The sequence below is a fragment of the Ceraceosorus guamensis genome (genome assembly GCF_003144195.1).
Source record: "Ceraceosorus guamensis strain MCA 4658 unplaced genomic scaffold IE81scaffold_15, whole genome shotgun sequence".
NCBI classification, from domain to species: domain Eukaryota; kingdom Fungi; phylum Basidiomycota; class Exobasidiomycetes; order Ceraceosorales; family Ceraceosoraceae; genus Ceraceosorus; species Ceraceosorus guamensis.
Window position 1 is genome coordinate 248347 of NW_020290010.1, and position 15832 is coordinate 264178.

Genomic DNA, 15832 nt, shown 5'->3' on the forward strand with positions numbered 1-15832 from the left:
GTAATTTGTACCCTGCACGCCTGTGAATCGTCTTCTTGTCTTCTGTGTGTCGAGCATTGCACCTGCACTATGACTCTATACAATCAGTCCCGCAAGAATGCAACCTCACGACTGAAGGACCGTTGTCCTTGCTTCTCAACTAGTGACGCATGATGAAGCTTGGCCGGTCGTCAAAGCTGGTCTCATCAGGTACGTGTTACTTTTCGACGCGCCCAACACGAGGCCAATACGCGTCGCCCGCGCGCATGCTGCTGCTCTGCTGCTATGGACGCGGTGCATGATTGTAAATCCGAAAGGGCCGAACTCGGCACGCCGGCAGTGAAGCGTGTTGTGCCTTGCTGCTGCAGCCATGCGCCAGACTCGGCGTCTTGATGAGGAGCATATATGGGGCTGATGTCCGCGGGCGGCTAGCAGTGCATGGTGTTGCGTGCTCTTAATTAATGTGTGCCGATGACTCGATCCAACGTCAACCTTGGTCGCTTCTCTGACTCGACAAGAGGAGGAGGATTGATTCTGATATAAAGCTACCACACACAAGAAGATTCATTTGGGCATCGCGCAAGAGTCATGACAGCCCTACGCACGAGTCTCTGGTACTCTTCCAGGATTGTCTCATCCGTCTCCAATTGCGCAAGACCAAGCTTTCATCAACCTGGCAATAAAGTCATTGCGCTGTCTCCCAGCATAGAGCATAGAGAAATGTCATCGGTCGTAGACAAGGTCTCGTCTGCAACGAGCAGCGCCGTCGAAGCTGTGACGTCGCGTTTGACGCCCATGCATCCACTTGCAAGATCCGGCTTCGACCTCTCCGGTGCATCAGGGCTGTACGATCGAGCTCGTCCGTCCTACCCCACAGAGGCCATCGAGGCCATCTTGACGGCACCTACTGCTAGAACGAATGGCAAGAAGAGCAAGCTGAGCATCGTAGAGCTTGGCTCGGGCACAGGCATCGCTACTCGTGCCCTGCTCGCTCAATCAAACGATAGGATCGCGAAATTGGTGGCTGTAGAACCTAGCACCGGTATGAGACAAGGCTGGGAAACGGCTATTGCTCCAGTCCGGCAAACCTTGCACGACGTCGAGCTCAAGACTGTTGATGGTGCTTTCGAGAACATCAATGCTGGTCATGACAACGATATTGTGCTCGTGGCGCAAGTGAGTACAGAGATGATGGTGCCGCGTGTTGAAAGTGATCTTTGGTGGCTGTTGACCGAATGCTTGTGTCTTGGTCCAAGGCCTGGCACTGGACGCGCGACTTTTCGAAAGCAATCGCCGAAATTTCCTCCACCCTAAGGCCTGGCGGAGGTATGTTGATTGGCGTCTTTGTGGCGCGTACCAAGGGCCTCGAGAGGACGCTCAACGGTGATTCTTCCTACAGTGTTTGCTCTGATGTGGAATCTCGAGGACCGAGATGCTGGTGAGTCAAAGGGTCCAGGTGTGCGCTTTTCCTGGAAGGTCCAAGGTGATGATGACGTCTGCTTCACTTAGCTTCCTGGGTTGCTGGCCTCAGAGATCACTACGAGCAGTATGAGAACGACACACCCCAATGTAGGTACCTTGCAGAATTCCAAATCTGTTGCTATAATAGCGACAGGCTGACAGAGTCATGAGCCCTCCGTAGACCGCCGAATGCTCTGGCGTGAGCCAACATATGCCGCTCCAGCGCTGAAAGATTTCGATCACCTCCAGCCATTAGCTTTCTCTCGCGAGCTGCCAACGACCATCGAAGGTGTCACTGACCGACTCTTGAGCAAGTCGTGAGTGTGCTACATCTTGAGCATCTGCGGCGTAAACCCTCGCTGATGTACGACGTAATGGGTCACTACAGCTACATTTCGGTTCTCGGGGAACCGGAAAGGACGAAGCTCATTGATAGCTGCCGGAAAGTGGTGGAATCGTCTCCGGACCGTAAATGGCTCGACGAGGAGAAAGGCATCTTTGCCTACGTGAGCATCTTGTCTATCGACGTAGGACAAGCACACCCAGTCGTGTCTACGTGCTAAAATTGAGATTTCCCCCTTGCGCTCCCATGTTGCTCAGCCATACAAGACGGGTCAGTTGTGCTTATGCTTTGATTTCGACTGCCTGCTGACTTGACATTCTCTGCACACAGACTTGCTGTTGTTCCGAAAAAAGTGAAGCAATTGGCCCGATGCCGCTTCGAGCAGGGTCAAGAGCACTGCATGACAGCACCTCTTTGAATTGATGGGTCCCCTCCTCGTGATTCACCTCGACGAGGTATCCGCGATGCGATTACCGCATACATCTATGCTTCTTGATTGTAGTAGAGGTGCGGACTCTCGTGGTGAAGGCACCTTGCAGAGGTCTCGTTGAGACTGCGAGGGTACGCGTCGAGTCATAATCAAGTCCCATCGGATATGACGAGCATTGCCAAGTATAGGCCGCATCAACGGGTCGCATGGAGCTGTGGAGCTAGCTTCGGCGCCCGACTAGAGAGCATCTAGCCTCAGTGTGCTTGTGTTGCCCGTGATTCATCACGATAGCATCTCTTGAAATCCCAAATGATTACCACAATCCAAACGTCAATCTGCACGCCGCCAGTCGTTTGTGAGGTGACAGAGTGCCAAGCCTGTGTATCTTGCCGTCACTGCTACCGTTCAGTGATCGTCACTAATTAGACCACGCGACTAATCATATCGGTGTCTCCTGATTCTGGCCTCATCGCTGAGATGGCGTGGCGCTCGCCATCGAGATGATCAGAGAAGATCATTTGGCCGATTCGGACAAGGCGCATTCGCTGCCCCGCGGCGCCCCTTGGCTTTAGTCGGCCGCGCTTGCCGCTTATCAAGGCTCCGATCTCGAAAGGCTCCGAAATCACTTTTGAAAGTTCCAGAAGGCATGCTGCGTGCTCAAAAGCGATATCCTGCTGCTGGCAGCAGCAGGGTATGAAAGTCGTGAGCAGATCAGAATCGCGAGGTCAGCGCAAGGGCAGCGACCCTTTGTTCTGCGCGCTGTTCTGGTCAAACAGAAAAGGTTCACAGCTGCTGCCATGCGCCGTGGTCAAACGTGAATGCGGCGCTACACGTTGACGCAGAAGCGGTGGTGCGCAGTCAGGAGCGCATTGCATGGGTGATGATAGCGCGATGCAAGTCATTTGTGATTGATAGCTGTTCGCGATTTGAAGAGAAGAAAGGTACAAGCATGATCGGACGGCTGTTCAGCGTGTAAATGAAAGCAAGACGAATGCGAAGTTCAGAAGAGGTCGGGCGCAGCAAGCATGAATCGTGAATGATATCATGATTCGGCGTCGTGCGAGTCAGAGTGTCGCCCATATACTGTATCCTTCGGCGTGATCAAATCAAGTCAATTCGCTGATGGTCGAAGATTCAAGATTGACTTGTGCAAGGCGCGGGCAAGACTCACACGCTCTTCCACCATAGAAGACTCGATTCATAACTGTTGCTAGCGCGGAGGATCGTGTACCGAAGTGCATCATTGCATGGGCATTAGAGAACCATGCGCGAAGGTCTGCGCTCTCACTGCCTCCACGCGCTGCTCTCAGCGCAGCCCACTTGCTGCTGCTGCAGCAGCAGCAGCAGCAGAAAAGACAAGCAAACGTTCCTACCATGTGAAGCATGCGGGCCGCCTCGCTTGCTCATCGTGCCAAGCTCAGACCACCGTCCGAGTGGCGCGCAAAACTATCAGGCCGCTGGATGGCGTGCCAAGGCTCGACAAAAGGCACGTGCTGCATGTCAACCTTTTTGGCTGAGTGGCTTTGCTTTGTCGGCGGGACGAGAAGCCGGAAGTGAACGGGGAGGGTTGTGGCTGCATCGTCGCACGGAGCCATCTACGCGCCGCTGCGACAGGCGTGTGGGCGAGGAGCGATCACGAGTCGAGCCTGCTGCACCACGACAGGAGCTGTAATCGTGAATCGTGAATGTGGGGCTCGATCGCATCGCCACTTCATCCTCAAGCGCTTCGACGCGAGCTCGTTCAAGGGTTCACATTCACAATCGAAACCAACACGTATTCGCATGGTACCACATCGCTCGCAAATCTTGTGAGCGGCTTGAAGGCGAGAAGCACGCAGCTGGTGTACATGCTGTTGCGACCCGAGCACGGGTCGCTTTGTGAATCTCGTTCCCATCGACACCTCTCATGACCAAGCCGGAGCGAGCTGCTACTCGTCGGGCCGTTTCAGGCATCGCGCCACGCGGACCTTGCGCAGAGCAGCGAAGTCGGGGCTCAGTCTGCTGGGTGGGAGATGAGCCATCCCTTCATTGGTGTTTCGAGTGGAAAAGTATTGCCCCTGCGCCTTCAAGCGCCTGGGTCGCTGCCTCAACATGGAAATGTTCCTCTCGGCGTCTGGGCTCGACTCCTAGCGAGCGCAGATCACAACGAACGAAGCTGCTCAAGAGCCTCGCAGCGGTTCGGCACGGCAGCTCGTCGCCTTTCGCGAAGAAGACGTGCTCTTGGATCCCTGTGAACGTTGGCTTGGGCTGACCTCAAGGCGTGACCCTCTACAGCCAGCCGTGCGCGTGGAAAGGAAAATCACGAATCGAGCTCGATCCCATGCTGACTGCCAACTCAGTAGTTAGTAAGTAGTGGTCAGTCACGATTGGTGCATGACGTGATTCTTTCGATGTCGTCGGCGTGACCTTCAGCGACCTTCGCAGGGTCAGGCAAACGACCTTCGCAGATGTGTCAGACTCGTCCCGCTACATCGTAGTCCAGGAAACGTCCTCCCCTATCGCAGCACTCAAGGCTACGTTGCGCAAATGCAAGGCAGCTCGGGCCGTTTAGCATAACGCCGGAGTCGATCAATGCTACGATAGGGGGGCCGTGCTGGCGGCTTATCGATGTCCGCGCACGAAGATTATCTATCGTCATTCAACGTTCGAGCCGATGAGCAAATGCGCAGCTCGAGGAGCACGACATGTGGAGCTACTGCTTGCTCATCTCGCGACTCCTTGCGAAGGAGAGGAGAGTTTGTTTGTTCATCATCAAAGCACTTTTGACTTTAGCCTAGCGCGCCTACAAAGACTGCTTGCTGCCTCTATCCGTACGGCCTTCTCCTCGGCTCGCATCGTTGTATGTGGGGCATCGCTGAGGAGTGAGGTGCGTTTGAGTGGGGCAAGCGGTACTGGAAGGCCGATGCGAGTCAGGGAGTGTGCGTCATGGCGTGCGCATACGAGGGAGGGACCCTACGGCACGTTCGTGCTGTGGGTGACAACGGAGGCGACCCTCAAGCGGGGTGTCCACTGCCGATGCCGGTTACGCAGCTAAGTGCATGAAGACGCATGGCAGCAGGTGATCATGCACTGCTCGCCATCCACCCCTCTACCATGCAAGCACGTCTTGCAGAAGGACTGCACACCGCGGTATGCTAGCTGGTTCTACGCTGCGCTTTCGCAAAGATCCACGGCTCAGAAGAGCGTGGCGGTGCCAAGCTGCCAGGGTGGCGCCTCGCTTCGCTTCGGTATGCCAAGTCAGAAGTCAAGCACGTTGCTGTCGAAGGTGCGCGTTACCTTGCGTGAACTTAGGCATGCACCGCTGCATTGGTCTCGATGGGGTGCATTTGTGTGTGAGTCCAAAGTTGCGGCGCCGCGTATCTCGTTATCTAGTGCAGTATACGTACTTAGCTGAGCGACAAGCCAGTCGTGAGTGTGTGAGCACCGTCGATGGCGCTCTGCTGGTGTGAGCACAGGTCAAAGCGACGTGACGACACCGGCAAGATGCGGAGATAGGTAAAGGCTTGGTGCCGTCAAGAAGAAAGCAAGAAAGGATCGTTGAAACGGCCGTGAAATCACGCCTTCGCAGCACGCGCGGCGGTCATCATCAGCAATCGTCATGCATGCCGCGGCCGCGTTGATGATGTGGAGACATGCTGCTGCTGATGAGGTTATTGGACTCACACTGTGTGAATGTGCAGGCGCTGCTGCTGCGATGCTGAAGATGATAATCGCGCACGGCTCGAGGGGAAGTGCCTGCGAACCTCGCGCACCCTAAAGTATGCTGCCAACGCCCTGCATGACGCTCAAGACCTGCAGCAAGACAAAAGGGCCGCCCCTCCTTTTCCCCTCTGCCCCCACCCGCTGCCCCCCTCTGAGCTGCAGCTAGATGCGCCTGCGCGCGGTTCCACACGCAATCTTGAATCGCAATCCGATATTCACGATTTGTTGTATACATAGGTGATATGCAGCTTTGGCATCTCCTCTTGAAAGCAAGCCATGCAGCGATGGCGCCATGATAGCGATCTTTGTATTCGGCCCTATGCGGACATTTCACCCTTGCCTGCGTGGAACCCTTTGGCTCACCCACATTTTTTCTTTTGAATATTCATGATTTCGTGATCGCGACCCATGCTGAGCTGACTCGACGGCCTGTGCTGTGCGATGCGGTGTGTGCCGTGCAGGGTGACTTAACCGACACCCACTTGCGAATGTGGCATCACAATTGATTCGCATTCTTCTTCGGCACGACCTCATTTTGACTCTCGACAACCTCAAACACGCTCCCCCAAAGTAGTACATTCTCGGCGGTCTCATAGCGCCGATACTTCATCTCCTCCAATTTGTGGTCATACTCTCACCACAAGCCCTTGGAAATTTTCGTGCGCACACACCCACAGACGCGTTATTGGCCCACTCCTTAGGAGCCGTCCCCTAATTTACCACACGCAAGGTCTCCCCCTTTCCTTGAACCACCAATCTGCCACTCGCAGAGCCCTCACCGCGCCATATAAGAAGGTCCGACGTTCCCAGTCCAAGTCGCCACATGGTTACTTGAGTCGAGCAGCCGAGGCAGCTCTATCAAACACGTCAGCCAGCCGCGTCGGACGCGGTCGGCCCAGCATGGCTAGCATCGTCGCTCGCTCCTTCACACATTTCCGCAGGCGGACAGAGTCGACGGAGATGCCCTCGACACCGGCCAATGAGCATGCAGGATGGATAGACGATGAGATCTGTGCCAACTGTGGAAGCGCAGTCCAAGGTGCCAGGCTCTACTGTTCCGACGCCTGCAGGGAGGGGGATGCTCAACCACGCAGTGGTCAGCACCTCGCTTGCGGGTCCATTGGAGCGGAGCAAGAAGGATCTCCTGCCGCTCTGGCCGTGGCTGGTCCCAGCATTCTGTCAGCTGCCAACGCAGCGACAGTCTCACCGGCGACTAGGCCATCTCATCTGCACAGCGCTGACTCGTCTGCGCCAGCACTCGCCAAACGCGACGGTAGGCCTGCAGCTGCTGACGAGTTCGAGCACAAGTTTCGCTACCCATGCCCGCCCTCACCTCATTTCCTGGCTCGCTACAAGACATCGGCTTTGACATCGCCAGCTCTGACGGCCTTGGAGAGAAGCTTGCCGCGTGGATCCGAAGCGCTGGACGATGTCGCAGACACTACATCAGCCTCAATCTCCTCAAGCGACGACAGCGTTTCAGCCGTCGCTGATCGAGCACAAAATAGGAGGAGCTCATCGCGCAGCACCTTCTCATCAGCGTCTGACAACTTTTCAACGGTGCCAAGCACACCGTCTCCCGCAGTGTGTGCGCAGGATGACGACTTGGACGACTTTGAGCCTTCCTCTCTTGTGCTCCCGCCCAGCGTCAAGCCTGCCAGCACAGTGCTGCTCAAGTCTGCTTCTAGAGACAAGGCGACCGTTCAAAACTCCCCCGCCCTTGTTGCGCAGCAGCATGTGGCACCCTCATCGGCTGCCATTTCGCCAAGTCTCTCGCGAAAGTCGCCGTCTTCTCATCACGCAACACCAAAATCGCCTCCAGCTTCCTCGTCTGCGACCTCGACGGCCACCATGCGCTACGCAAGAAGGCCAAGCAGGACCAATCTTCCTCCGCCCGTTCTCTTCACCTCACCGGCGTTGACTGCAGTACAGCGTGTCGCAAGCAAGGCTAGCCCCGCCGACGCAGCCCTGCGAAAAGAACAGCGTACCATCAAGCGCAAGTCTCTCGCCGACGTGGAAAATCTCGTCGCTCAATCTGCAATGCCTCAGACCCAAAAGCCAACGGGTCGGCGCGCCTCCATAAAGATGGACACCTTCACCTCGCCAATCATGTTTGCTCGACGTTCTTCCACATCGACCGCAGCGACTTCGGACGTTACCGTCAATGCGATGCCTATGCTTACGGGCAAGCCTGGGTCCAAAAGCCCGGATCAAAGCGTCTCGGCAGCCAGCTCGGCAGGAAAGACATTGCGCGCTATGTCGCCTCAGACGCCAACTAGGGCACTGGCCGGCGTCGTTTGTGGGCGTCCAGGGTGAGTTTCTTGCTATCATACTCAGCGCTTGCTTCAGTCTCGGTGTTGATTGAATGGATTTTTGCTCGCGCAGATGCCGAGGTCCAAACACGAACCGCGTTCCCTTGGAGTCGAATCCCTCCAGCTGGAATCCGACTTTCTCGCGGGAAAGGAGATCTACTGTGTCTCCTGAGCCGGTCCTTGGACGTCCTGTCAGGCCCAAGGCGCACGGTGAAGGGCACATACACAGCGCTCGCGCGGGCCTTTCAGGACCTATGGAAGAGAGCCAAGACGATCTTATCACTCCCGGCAAGCCTCAACTGTCTGCACGTGCGGCCAAGGCTGGCCTGTTCATGACTCCAGCATTGAAGCCTGCGACTAGTACTGCTGAGGCAGTCGCGCAACAGGCTGCACAGCGTGAAAATGCGCCCGCAGGGCTCGCTAGCTCATCATCCGCCGAGAAGCTGGAGAGCTACAGCAGGAATCAACGCGCTTCCTATCGACGCCCCTCCTCTCCGCCCGCCAGAGGCCGGTCGCATGCGCGAGGACAGAGCAGCACAGCTCGTCGCAGCCCCAGTCCCAAGCGCTTGAATGCTCGGCGAGGAGTTTCTGAGGATTCCTTCTCTTCCCGAATGAGCATGTCAAGTACAACACGCGGGTCGCGACAGCTTTCAGCGGAGCGCTCGGAGCCAAGCACCGAGCGAGGTCGTACCTCCACAGTTCGCACGCGCGGTGAACTCAGATCAGCTTCGCCTTCGGTCGAGACCCATCAGGATTCTGTCAAAGAGAGAAGAGGCCGAAGCCCGACTGCTCGTCAATCGTCTGTCTCAGCTCGACGCGACTCGCGTCGTCGGACGTCAGCAAATCGCGATATCAAAGTCGAGCCTGGCCAGGATCTGGTCAACTTCAAAACGTCAGCATCGACGGTGAGCCTGCCCGGTCCTAAGGCGCCTTTGCGGTCGATTGACTCGGTGGCCGAACAAGGCTACGACGATGTCGATCTCGAATTGGAGTGAACACGTCGCATTCTGGCCTCGATCATCACATCCGGACGCACCCAACCCGTGCCATCACACATCCTTTCCCAGCACTGCATTTCCCCATCATCTTACCTCTTTCAAACCCACTATTATCACGCCAAACGTTCACGCCTTCCAATCGCCCTCAAAGAGCAATCAAAACAAACCGATTTCGATCAACTCAATGTATCCCGCAACTCTGGACCTCAATGAATTTCACCGTCTTTCACAAGCACGCTGCAAGCCTCTCTTCCTCCACAAATCCCCACTGCTCCATCTTCGAGTGCCTTGGTACATTACACCCTGCACTCCTCAAATCAGCACAAAAAAGGCCTGTGCGTGCCGTGCACACACGCTACTCCACCACGCAATGGCATCCAAACGAGAATAACATACTTCCTCGCCTGACACGCAGACTGTGAGAGTATGCTTGATGCAAAACTTTTGAAAGGCGTGCTGTCGAGTGGATGCCATGATGTGTGGCGGACTTGGCCGGCTTCGAAATGTCCGAGGATCATGACGTGGTGGCTTGCTGAAATCGACGTCAATTGAAGCAGAGCTTCCACGCAAACCCAGAGTCGCAGGTAGTTCGGATACTCCGAAGTTCAGGGTCAGGGTCCTTGTAAGCCACAAATTTTGCTTTGTGAATGCTGGTGATCGATTTGCTCAGCACGATGCGGGCATACAAAACGATACCTCCTCGTGAAATGGTACAGTCACGAGCCACGATCACGCTTGCGGTGTAAGCGAGGTGCATGGCTTGCGAGGGTGCATGCAGGCAAGGCATGCCGAATGATGCAAGCGGTGCCGCGCTCTTGACGCGCGGTGGCTTTGTGAGGCAAGCAGGGCGCGTCCCCCTCCACCTTACACCATAAGGTGTGGATTTGTGAAATGACGAATGCAGCTGCAAGATCGAGAAGCCACATGCTGAGGATTTGACACTCACACTGCGACTCACGCGATTCGACCAATATCCTGCGTCCGACGGACAGTCACATGTGCGATCCTTTGTGACCAGAAGCCGCATTCGTGAATGATGAGCCTCGCTCAGCAGTCTAGTCGGTCGGGTCATCGAGCGGCTCCTTTCAAGTGAAGCTATAGCTTAGTCACGTGAGGGAAGATGTCATACTCTTGAGCGTTCGAATCAAACACCCCAGCTCTTGACGGAGACACTTCTCTTCCATACACGACGCACCCACGTAGCATTCAAAGCAGAGTGGTGTGCGACTAACAACGAATGAACTCTCTCGTACATTGACGATAATATTGCGTGCGCATCATTTCGAGCACCGTCATTCTGGTGTGCGACACATGGTCCCAGATTCTTACATGAATTTTCTCACCATCTCCCTTGCCTCTGACCGTAGTCGCCTCCACGTCTAGGGGACCTTTCTCGCGTCCTGGACGAGTCCTCTCGAGCTTGTGGCGACCTAGATCGTCTTCCGTGTTGCTGCTGTTGGTTCGACTGCTCTCCTTCGCCGGGCTGAGCTGAGTGCCTTTCCGAAGAAGAAATGCCGCGCGCTGACATGTTGGGTCTGGGTGGTAGGCTGGCTTCCGGTCTACGAGGCAGCGCATGGGTTTGCGGCGGCACGGGGCTTCTGCCTCCTCTGCTCTGGTCGTGCCCAGCGCTAGACGAGTGATAACGATCTCCATCGCGACTTCCTGAACCGGTCGCTCGATCCATTGGCGAGCCGCGGTGAGTTGATCGGCCATTTGCGTTCCCACCGCCTGTCCCTGCTTGTCCCCAGCTTGAAGAGTGGCCGTAATTGTCACCTCCACCTCCGCCACCTCCCATCCCATTCTGACCCATCTGTCCTTGATAACCCCCTTGCATGCCCATGCCACCCATGTTCGGCATACCCTGCATGCCCGGCATACCCATCATACCAGGCATGCCCATACCACCCATCATGCCTGGCATGCCCCCCATGGCCCCGCCCATCATCATCTGCTGGAACATCATCGGATTGAAGTTGTTGCCCCACCCGGTCTGTTGGAAGAACTGCGCCATAGCTTGAGGGTCGAAGGCTCCGCCATTGGTCATTCCCATGCCTATGCCCGTTGGCAGGCTCGAGGAGGTATCACCGCCTGTAGACGAGCCTGCGTCGCGCTGTGACTGCACATCGCGAACGTTGGTTCTTCGACCATTGTCTGCATTGCGATCGGCCCTTGGTTGTGCTTTCTTGACTTCGATCTGCATATCAAAAAACGCTCAACGTGAGCTGAGCTGATCGATACGGTGCGGCGCGTTTGGTGCTTACATACCTGTTTGCCATCCAGATAGAGTGGCTGCGAGGCGAGCAGCCTTTCGGCGCTCTCCTCAGTGGTGAAGGAGACAAACCCATATCCTCGAGGCCTGCCTGTCTGGTTGTCCATCATCAGGTTGCTCTCCGTAACCTCCCCAAAGGGTTCAAAGGTGCGTCTAAAGGATTCGGATGTGGCTGTCTGAGGGATGCTACCAACAAAGCAGCGTAGCGTCTTTTGGCTGTCTCCTCGAGGAACTGCGCGTTTGGGGTCGATCTGTAGGTGGATGCAGTACCCATCGGCCATCAGATACTACCGAACAGTGATTCATGACCCCCAATTCTATTCAGGCTCACAAGTTTCCCGTCCAGGAAGTGCTCCTTCACCATGACGACATTGACTGTCGAAGGGTCGGCGAAGCGGAGGAAGGCAAACCCTCGCGATCTCCCAGAGCCCGGTTCACGCATGATAGTGCAGTGGGTGACCTTGCCGTACTGGCTGAAGTGCTTCGCAAGAGCCTCTGCAATGACGCATTTTGAAATCGGATCGAGAGGAACTTCAGTCTTTTCAGCAACAAGAAGGCATCGGGCGAGCGTGCGCTCTTTCGGGGAATGATGGGTGCTCACCATCGTTGGTGTCCCAACTAAGCCCTCCAACAAACATCTTCCTGCGTGTATGCGCAGGTAGGTCGATGAAAGGGCATCGCAAGCGAGGAAGAGAATGGGGAGACAGCGTGTAAGTAGATGTGCAGCCATTGGGCACCAGTGTCAGAGCGAGCTTTGAATGTGACCAGCGGTCGGTGCTCCTGCCACAATGACTCGAGAGGAACGATCTGCAGCCCTTGGCCTGCGCCCACAACCGGCACCGTCCACGCTCGCAGACAATGCACCTATTGACTATTTCTGCAGGCCGACTTGGGCTTCGAAAGCATAGCCCGAACGCTGAACCAGCGATCAAGCGTGCGACGTGGTGTACCTGTCTGTCCACAGCGCCAAGGACGTGGGCTGAGGCTGTAATGTGTGCGCAGTGCAGTAGCGGTGTCGTAGACCAATGGAGAGCCTGGCTGGGGGCTGCACCAGCTCTAGGATAGAGATACGGCCTGATGGCCTTTTGGGTGCGGGTACTAGATACACTCCGTAGGGCCGATTCGAGCAGCATGTGTGCGCCGCACCTCGCAAGCCCAGCAAACAAAGGAGTCGAGTTCTCAAGAGATCGACATCCAGCGGGACAAGTCCCCGCACCCTGAACGTAGAGCTTCAGAAGATAGATGCTCCCTACATCGCCATGACACTTGCGCCTCGACCTCACTGCCGGACACTCGTGAGACAGAAACTCACCCGTCATCTGGCATCTCGTGCGGCATTACTCGATGTATAGTCCCTGAGGTGTTTGTAGTAGAGTCTGGTTGAGATACAGGTTGCACAGCAGACTGAGTGGACTGAACGCGGGCGTCGTCGTTGTAAATAGCAGCTTGTACAGGCACTGGCACAGGAGTCGCAGATTCTCGCAAAGGTTCCTTTTTGGGATCTGGTGGGATGAAGGATCCTGCCCCCTTGCCCGATGGAGGGGGCGGAATGAAGGAACGAGAGGCGGTGGATTGTGCGTGAGCGGTAGCGGATGAATCGGGCCCAAACTTGTTGGCGGTAGACGAGGTACCGTAAATATCGTCGTTGTTTGTATGATTTTGCTCATCCACGACGTTGGCGCCAATGTCGCCCTCCTCGCCATACAAGTCGGAGTAGAGGTCGTCGGGGTCATTTGGAGCCATGGTGGGCAAAGGGACGGGCCGCAAAGAGGGCAGAGGAGGGGGCGAGATCGACGAGTACAGAAGGCCGAGGCGGCAAGGGCTCCAAGCGAGTGGCCGGCGGTGTCGTTGCAAGCAGAATTTACCACGCTCTGCTATATGCTTGATGAAGGCGTTATTGGCGTATAGCGGCGCGGCTGCGCTGACACCTGATTTGAGTGCGAGAGAAACGCGTGCGCGCAATGTCGCGCTCAGCCTCAAAGTAGTCACCAGTCTGGGTGATTGATTGCTTTCGAATCAGCAGCCTGAACAAGCTCGCCGAGAGGTGGACTTGCGTTGATAGCTTTTCGCGAGTCGATCGAATCTTCAGTCGTGAGTGATGAGCGGAAGAGTCTGATGAGTCGAGAACGATCGAGGAGTTGTGATCAGCTGCAACGAGGGACGTACACTGTAGGTGACTGCGCCCGGCGTGGGTCGATCCAAACCTACAAGCTCCGTCAACTACAAACCAACTTACAATACAAATATCTTTCCGCGTGCGCGCACGCGGACAACCGCGAGCGTGCCCAGCATGCAGCATCTGCAGCATCAGACACGAGAAGAGCTACTCAAAACTCAAAACTGTATTCACGATGTATATAGGTGCTTGACCAGCGTACACGCGCGCGCGCAAACTTCGAGCGGAGCTTTATTCACGTGACAAGACGACCAAGACGACTCTTTCGCACGAATGCGGCCCAACGCTGACAGAATAAGTTTGGCTGGGTGATTCGTGATTTTGACTGTTCACGACAAGCCCCCCTCGTTCAAGTTCTGAGAATGTGACCTCTAGCTAGGCGCCAGCATTCATCATTATCCTTCACTCGCTCGTCCATCAGTCGTACGTCGCCCAGATACACGAGCTCTGCAGCCATTATTCTCCTCTTCCTACATCGGACTGCAGGCCTCGCTCCGCTGACTGTCACACCAGGTTCCCCACTCGGCTGGAGACCTCCTCATCATTCAACACAGTCGAAATCCAACGTCCAGGCCCGGTCATCTGACACACCGGGGTAGCGCATCTCAAGCCGTGCACCACGACTCACACACGCTTATATTTGGCGTCTTGTCAGCAGATTGCCCTTGAACGGGGTGGCGAGGTAAAACGCCCAAGGGTTGGCAGGTACCATGTCTTTGCCCAGGTTGTTGGCTCAGGTGAGTTCGATCACACGCTGCAGCGTAGAGTACAAGCGACAGGCCTTGCCCTGCATATTCTAGTGCTGAAGCAGCTCACGCCCTCTTGATCGCCTGGATTATAGTTTCTCTTCCTCGGCACTCAGATCGTTGGCAAAGCCTTCGCAGAGGCTGGCAGGCAAGCCGCCCGAAGTGAGTCGTGGCTACCGATCCAGAATTTCGAGATGTATTGTTGAAGGTTGATGCATGCGTCGTGCTGACACTACTGCTCGACCGCGCTCATTTGCAGATGCCAGGGCGGCCCCAGTGGAGGCCGGTGCGGCGGGAGCATCGACTGGCAATTCTGCTCGAGATGCCTTGACGCGTACGCACCGAATGACTCTTGATGAGGCTCGAATGATACTCAACCTGGACGCCAAACAGGTCGCCAGTGGTGGCGAAGAGATTGCGCAGGAGCTGGAGAAGGTGAGATGGATGCACTTCGATCGAATTCTTTGGCGACCGGCGCGAACGTGAAAAGTCTGACAGTACGCCCGGCTTACGCTTCTTACCCTGGCTGCAGAGGTATACGCAACTTTTCAACACGAATGCCCCGCCAGCCCCAAAGGGCAAGTCCGGTGGCGGACAAGGATCATTTTACGTGCAGTCTAAAATTGTCCGAGCCAGGGAACGCATAGAGGCGGAATGGGCCGAGATCCTGAAGAAGGGCAAAGAAAATGCCGAAGGTGGCAACGGGAACGGAGCGGCAGGAGGTAATGGCGCATCGGACGCTGGACAGACGAATAGGTAGCCCTGGGCGAGGATACCAGAGAAAGAGTAGATGAGTGTAGGGTTGCACATTCTGGACGCGCAATGTATTAAGAGCCGGTACGCAAGCTGCGGCTGCATCCTCTGGCTCCTTCAACCTCTCAATGATTAGCTCGGCACCCTTGAGGATTCCGCTCTAAGCGCTCAGATCACTCGCGATGCCTTAGAGAATGGAAGATCTTTAGTCGGAAGGTACGAGACGCGTCAGAGTCTGCCCCGGTGATCAGGACGTCATCAGGACATTAAACTCTTGCTGCTTACGGGTTCAGCTGCAGACACTTCCTCACCAATGTCGCTGGACGCACTTCATCCGCCAAAAGAGGTTCGATTCGAGTTCGGCATATCAATTTGAGAGCGACTTCCAGCGCGCCACGTCAATCTCTGTTGAGCGCACCTGCGTAGGATTGTGGCATGCGTGCCCCTCTCGATCCGAGATCAATCGCCTGCGACGTTTCACCGAGATCAATCGCCTGCGACGTTTCACCGAGATCAATCGCCTGCGACGTTTCAAGCGTGTCAGGTCCAGCCACGGCGTTTGTGTGCCAAAATTTGGCTCGACCGAGAATTGGGCTCGAGCGCATCCTCGCAGGAAGCCGGTTGCCTCTCATGCCAATCGCGTCGCGCAAGCAATTCTGGCCG

General features: G+C 55.9%; 5 protein-coding genes across 5 annotated transcripts; 4 read left to right on the top strand and 1 right to left on the bottom strand.

Annotated features, from left to right (window-relative positions):
* Positions 1-435: 435 nt before the first annotated feature.
* On the top strand, positions 436-2558 carry IE81DRAFT_321883 (hypothetical protein). Its single transcript, XM_025513468.1, has 8 exons — positions 436-1155; positions 1236-1305; positions 1379-1417; positions 1489-1548; positions 1622-1757; positions 1829-1946; positions 2041-2053; positions 2114-2558. The coding sequence occupies exons 1-8, from the start codon at positions 568-570 to the stop codon at positions 2137-2139; spliced, it is 1050 nt and encodes a 349-aa protein (XP_025371126.1). The 5' UTR covers positions 436-567; the 3' UTR covers positions 2140-2558.
* A 959-nt stretch (positions 2559-3517) lies between these two features.
* IE81DRAFT_321888 (hypothetical protein) lies at positions 3518-3783 on the top strand. Its single transcript, XM_025513469.1, has one exon. It carries the CDS (start codon positions 3597-3599, stop codon positions 3768-3770), a length of 174 nt encoding a protein of 57 aa, XP_025371127.1. The 5' UTR covers positions 3518-3596; the 3' UTR covers positions 3771-3783.
* Positions 3784-6662: 2879 nt separating this feature from the next.
* Positions 6663-9328, top strand: IE81DRAFT_54540 (hypothetical protein). The gene is made up of 2 exons (XM_025517436.1): positions 6663-8227; positions 8283-9328. Exons 1-2 carry the CDS (start codon positions 6816-6818, stop codon positions 9220-9222), a joined length of 2352 nt encoding a protein of 783 aa, XP_025371128.1. The 5' UTR covers positions 6663-6815; the 3' UTR covers positions 9223-9328.
* A 1114-nt stretch (positions 9329-10442) lies between these two features.
* IE81DRAFT_321890 (RNA-binding domain-containing protein) lies at positions 10443-13735 on the bottom strand. The gene is made up of 5 exons (XM_025513470.1): positions 12807-13735; positions 12096-12136; positions 11826-11989; positions 11491-11745; positions 10443-11419 (listed from the first exon to the last, which is right to left on the bottom strand). The coding sequence occupies exons 1-5, from the start codon at positions 13235-13237 to the stop codon at positions 10565-10567; spliced, it is 1746 nt and encodes a 581-aa protein (XP_025371129.1). The 5' UTR covers positions 13238-13735; the 3' UTR covers positions 10443-10564.
* A 645-nt stretch (positions 13736-14380) lies between these two features.
* On the top strand, positions 14381-15176 carry IE81DRAFT_346131 (protein transporter; the record flags this gene model as incomplete). The annotated part of the gene is made up of 4 exons (XM_025516000.1): positions 14381-14407; positions 14512-14578; positions 14676-14851; positions 14949-15176. 4 exons carry the CDS (start codon positions 14381-14383, stop codon positions 15174-15176), a joined length of 498 nt encoding a protein of 165 aa, XP_025371130.1.
* Between the last annotated feature and the right edge of the window lie 656 nt (positions 15177-15832).